The 5,240-nt window shown below is 45.5% G+C and overlaps 1 protein-coding gene across 1 annotated transcript; it reads right to left on the bottom strand.

The window, feature by feature from the left end:
• Positions 1 to 415: 415 nt before the first annotated feature.
• BDB00DRAFT_931765 (uncharacterized protein) lies at positions 416 to 1,069 on the bottom strand. Its single transcript, XM_053129050.1, has 3 exons — positions 1,060 to 1,069; positions 838 to 968; positions 416 to 744 (listed from the first exon to the last, which is right to left on the bottom strand). The coding sequence occupies exons 2-3, from the start codon at positions 948 to 950 to the stop codon at positions 492 to 494; spliced, it is 366 nt and encodes a 121-aa protein (XP_052975988.1). The 5' UTR covers positions 951 to 968; positions 1,060 to 1,069; the 3' UTR covers positions 416 to 491.
• Positions 1,070 to 5,240: the final 4,171 nt, after the last annotated feature.

Genomic DNA, 5,240 nt, shown 5'->3' with positions numbered 1-5,240 from the left:
GATGCCTATGGAGTACAATGCCACTGCCGGCGCCGCTCTATTTACTACGACCAATGCATGAGGGCAACGACGATTCGTGTTTTACTTCTTCATATGAAGAGCATAGGGAATGGAAAGAGGATTATCAACTATCAGCAAGTATTGAGTGTCTATCCTATGGAGTAAGTGAATGCACACAATCTTATACTGTATAATATATGTATGTGTTTGTATGTGTCTTTGTGTGTATAGTATTGCCTTCAGTTTGGCTAGTAGTGTGCGGTGTATTTGAAACGAGGCAGTTACAAGCAGCTGCTTCCCTTTTTTTCACCTATCCCTCAACAATAGGCACGTCGAGTTTATGAATCCCTCTACAATTGCCATATATTGCATTCCTTTAGGCATTAGCTACAACGACTTAATAATAAACCAAGACTTTGATTATAAACGACTACCTTTAAACCTTTTATTATATGTAGTATATAAAAATGCATAAATTCTGTTCCCCCTATTCATCCCTTCAGCTTCGCACTTTCTTTCGCATTCCTTAACAATCTACCAATTACAAAGCTAACCATGAGAATTGCAATAGAAATAAAACGTATCAAACGGATCAATCTGGAATGGCACCTTCCAATCCATTTTGAATCCGGATTGCTCAAGCTCAATCTGAATCTGTTCCGATCCGTAAAAGCCCTCGCTCGAATCCGGTTTCTTCTCATTCGAAACGAAACGGATCGACGAATCTGGATTCGATGCCGGTCCCTAGGATGGAAGTAGGGCTTATGTATCCCGTTCACCTTCCATTTGCCAAAGATGTTCCATGAGATCATGTCTCAAACGATCATGCGTGTTTACATCCCTAAGTTCTTTGTGACGTCGGATGAAATCTTGCAAGATGGATGGATTTTCTCTTGCTTGATCGAAGACTTCTTGCGAGTATCTCCATTCATGCAATGTTCGCGAGACATCCAGATCGTTTTGGACCACTGGACAGGAGAGGGTATGTCAAGGGGTTGAAAAACAGCTTGACATGTGGGTGGCAAGGACATGTCAAGATGATGTCAAGCTGTTTTTAACCCCTTGACATTTCTGTAGAAACAGCAAGTTAAGGGTCTATCAAGCTGTTTTAACAGCTTGACATATGGTATCCAAATTTAGGCGTGTATGTTACTGCATATGCATGCAAAGAGCAATGTAGTTCCCCCAGTTTCTCTACATATGGACCGGGTACTAGAGCTGTATCAAGCTGACAGAGGTCTGCATAGCATGTTTTAGCGTGTTATAATTTGTGCATATACCAAACGAATAAAATGACCGCAGTAGGTATCAATTTTTATATAGCAGCGATGATTATGATGGTATGGTAATAAGCAACCGAATTTTATTTATTTCAATATTAGAGTAGCAAAACAAAATTATTAAGGATTCAAAGGAGTCAAAACGGGAGCAAACAATAAAAGCAAAAGCAAAGAGAGCATCTATGTATATGTGTATGTCTGTGTGAATATGCATACAATCTCTAGCTGGTGATGGGGCCGAAAATAACAAGAGTGAATCGCAACAATGCCGTGTGTGTTGATGACCCACGGTCCACTCAAAACGTTTGTGCTGCAACTAGGTGAAAGTGAATATAGAAGTGTTACCTTTTTCTAAAAGCGCCATATGAAGTGTGGCAGCACTGACCAGCTTTCGCAGCAACACTAGGAATGACGTGAGATTGAGCGTGTATGAAGGATCCAGTTAGATGTTTGGCATGAGAGATCGTAGCAACAGTGGTAGCATTATGGGTAGAAGGCTGTAGTTCAAAGACAAAAAATGGAGTATATAGATAGAAAGAATGAAGAACTTACAAGCTTAGTCCTATGATGGCGCCGCCTACACTTTTGGACAGGAGAACAGATGATCGCGTCCTGAGCTATAAGAATACCCAAATTAAAGTGGTATTAGATAGAGCCATAAAAGTTAAAACTAGTTTGACCACAACATGAGTAAAGAGGTGCTTCATGAACCTGTACTTACGAGCCTTAAGAGAGTAGTGCGTCGCGTCAAGAAGGGAGGAAGTAAAGTGAAAAGAAAGAGAAAGAGGCGGGATAAAGAGAGAGATAGATTGACGCGGAATAAAACTAGCTGCAATACCAAAAGAAAAAGTGACCCTGATCATGCACAAAAAAGAGCACCAGACAGAACAATCCCCCACCCGATAAAAGGTTCCCCCCACATCCAAACCAATCTATTATACCAACCTCTTTCTGTCCACATACATCTTCGTACCTACTCCAAAAAAAGTGAGCGTTGACAAGACGAAGCATTACAGCTGTAGTTATGTGATGTATACTGAGATGATCTTGTATAGATGCCCACTGTATCTGAATTGCAAGCCCAACGTCAACGACGTATGGCAGTGCGTGAGGCCGATGTCGAACAGGCCAACAGTGCCTTGGATCGGCAGCAGCAGCAGCAGCAAAATGCGCTTTTGGATCGAGTCATTGGTTTGGAAGCTGAGAACCAGGTGATGCGATCCGAGCTCACTGTGATGGGCCGAGCAGTTGCTGGTATGGTAACTCGTGGTGCCACTACTGGTACTGATGCTACCGATGAGAGGAATGGTGGCGAGCAAGTGCAAGCTCGTGGCCGCCGTGCTCCAACTGCGTCTGTAAGTTTGTCGTGTTCTGTCAAGAGAGATTGAGACGGCTGGTGCAAAGAAATTGCTCATTAAATAATATTGCCTTCATATATAAAAGGAGTGCATACGCGCTTACAATGGACGGCTTGGAAACGCTGGCCTGAAGCTCGACCTCAGTTTCACCGATAGCCACAACAAGGAGGCTGTGAAGCGCCTTGTTGAGTATGTCCACGGTCAAGGGTGCTTTAACTTGAGCAAGGGCCATATCAGGAATATGGTCTACCACCACTTCGACCATAAGCGCATGATGTCGAGACAGTCGGCTGCAACAAAAGCCCAGAGAAAAGTGACGAAACGGCGTTACCAACGTCGATACAATGTAAGCAAAAGTAGTAGTAGAAGGGCGTCGCATAAAATAATGAAGCTTGACGATGTTGACAGAAATCGATACGGCGACTTAACGTTTTCCGACGCCATGCATTCGAGCTGGAGGAGCAGTACCCTGGCGGATCGTCATTGCTGCAGGCCGAATGTATGTCGGATGAGGAGACCGACAATGAGGGGAGCGCTGAAGGCTTGAGTAGCGTTAAGCGCGTGTCAGTCTTTGTGCCCGAATGGCGCAGTGAGAGGGTAATGATTTAGAAAGCGGGTGTTCTTTGCATACACATCTTATTGAAGAAATTGGTATAGGCAAACGTTTTCTTAGCGAGACTCGACGAGTACAGTGCGCCCACTGTTGATGCCCAGCCGAATGCGCTCGCACGAACAGCGGCTCGAAAGGCGGGCACCTTGGTCGAGAAGGTGCGCTCGCAGCTGCAAGACTGGATGCTTGCATAACTAATAAAATGGTTACCAGCTATATGCTGTGCGGGTTTGGGGTGGGCAAAAGAAGTTTATACCATATGTAACTGAATGGGGGGTGGGGGTGTGTGGGGGAGAAAGAGACTGCTTCAGAGAGGAGGAAAGAAAATTTGAAAATTGAATCGTAGCACTGCTTCTACTATTTGATTTACGCCAACATCTTTTTCGGCAATGGAATTACAACAGTTCTACCACTTGCATGCGTTTGATCATACTTTACAACTGCCACCTGCCCATATAGACGATGAACGGGCACGATGCAGTCCATGTCTTCAGCACGGAAGTGGCTACGCCACGTCTCCAGGTAACTGTCAACAAATAGCGGCTCATTGCTGCTGAAGATGCTGTACCACCTAACAAAAGCAAAAACGTGCTTTTCAAGCTGGCCGTTGACCATCAATTCGTGCCGAAAGAAGTACTAGATCTCGCATGGCCAAGCGATAGGCTCGCCTCGATCCTCTGCCTGGTACAACACCTGTGCATGTGCACCTCGACGTGATCGCGCTTCTTTACTTCTGTATAGCTGACCCATAATGCGTATGGTCTTAATTTTCTCGTATCGGTTGTTGACAAAAATGCGGCCTGCTTGCGCTTCTCTATAGTGGTCGAGTTCGGCACCATATACCGACCGGTAGAATGCGAGAAGGTACTCATACACTGGCTCAATCATGAAGCTTGTTGGCGCAGTGTCTAATGGATACGCATCTGGCGGCAATGGCTCGCTTCCAGTGGCCAGCTCTGTACTCGTCGACAGCGCAAAGAAATCGTGAGGGTCAAACGTACTATGCGCAATGTCAACACTTTGCTGAATCGGTTGTACGATGTCAAGGAAGCGATTCAAAAAGTCGAAATGGCTTGGTCTATCATCGAAGCGGGCTTCAAACGACCGGACAAAGTCGCGAGCACCTGTCTTTTGCAAGAACTTCTTCATAAATGTCATTTCGAACGAATCCTTCTGGTTGGTATCGATCTCCTTTAAATACCCATTATATCTCTCAAAACTAAATAGCCAGAAAGCGTATAAAGGTCCAAAATCCTCGATCGTTACATCCAAATGCATATGTAGATGCATATTCGGCGTGACCTCTTCTGCTCCGTACAAGCGTTCCACACCACGGCAAAAGGACAGCAAAAGTGTACTGGCTTCTTCGATCTCATCCATAGTGATTGATGGTTTGACTAGCAGTCGACAGGCATTTACAAACTGCAGCCAATGTTGAAGGAGGTGGCGGGGGAGATGGTTTTGCAAAACAAATGGCGAGTACACAATACACCACGATTTCCAATCATCAGCAGTCATGAAGGAGAAGCCAGCTTCTATCTTTCGCTTCAAGGAAACGTAGTTGGGGGGGAGCACAATGCTGTCGGCCAACACCTGCATTTCTCGAAGGTCCTGCCTCGTCAAGTCGCCATTCTCGATCCATGTCTTTGTCATACGCTTTGCTGTCCCGAGGAACAGGTTATGCATCGGATCAATGATCGTACAGCGAACAGGGTCAAAGTATTCAAGGCGGTGCAATTCTGACCATCGAGTTCCGGTGTCGCGTTCGATTTCTCGGCGAGCAGCAAGTGTGTCAGCTTGCCGCCATTGTTCGGCGTCATGGCGATTGCTTTCGCGTGTCCGCAGCTCCCATTCCTCCATTTCGAATCCTGAGTAGTCGATGTCTGTTGTACCAGGAAATACGAAAAACTGGCGAGTGCATTTATGGCAAGCACAAGTGCTAGCATGGGAAGTGAACCCACCGGTTTTTCTGGCAGCAGGTATGTCACAAGC

Source organism: Zychaea mexicana (genome assembly GCF_025766255.1).
Source record: "Zychaea mexicana strain RSA 1403 chromosome Unknown BDB00scaffold_82, whole genome shotgun sequence".
NCBI lineage: Eukaryota > Fungi > Mucoromycota > Mucoromycetes > Mucorales > Lichtheimiaceae > Zychaea > Zychaea mexicana.
This window is presented reverse-complemented; position numbering and strand designations above follow the sequence as displayed.

Coding starts and splice junctions, on each gene's coding strand:
- BDB00DRAFT_931765 (XM_053129050.1), bottom strand. CDS start 950: ATGTCTCGCGAACATTGCATGAATGGAGATACTCGCAAGAAGTCTTCG. Junction 745..837: donor GTCACAAAGAACTTAGGGAT/GTAAACACGCAT, acceptor CTTCCATCCTAG/GGACCGGCATCGAATCCAGA.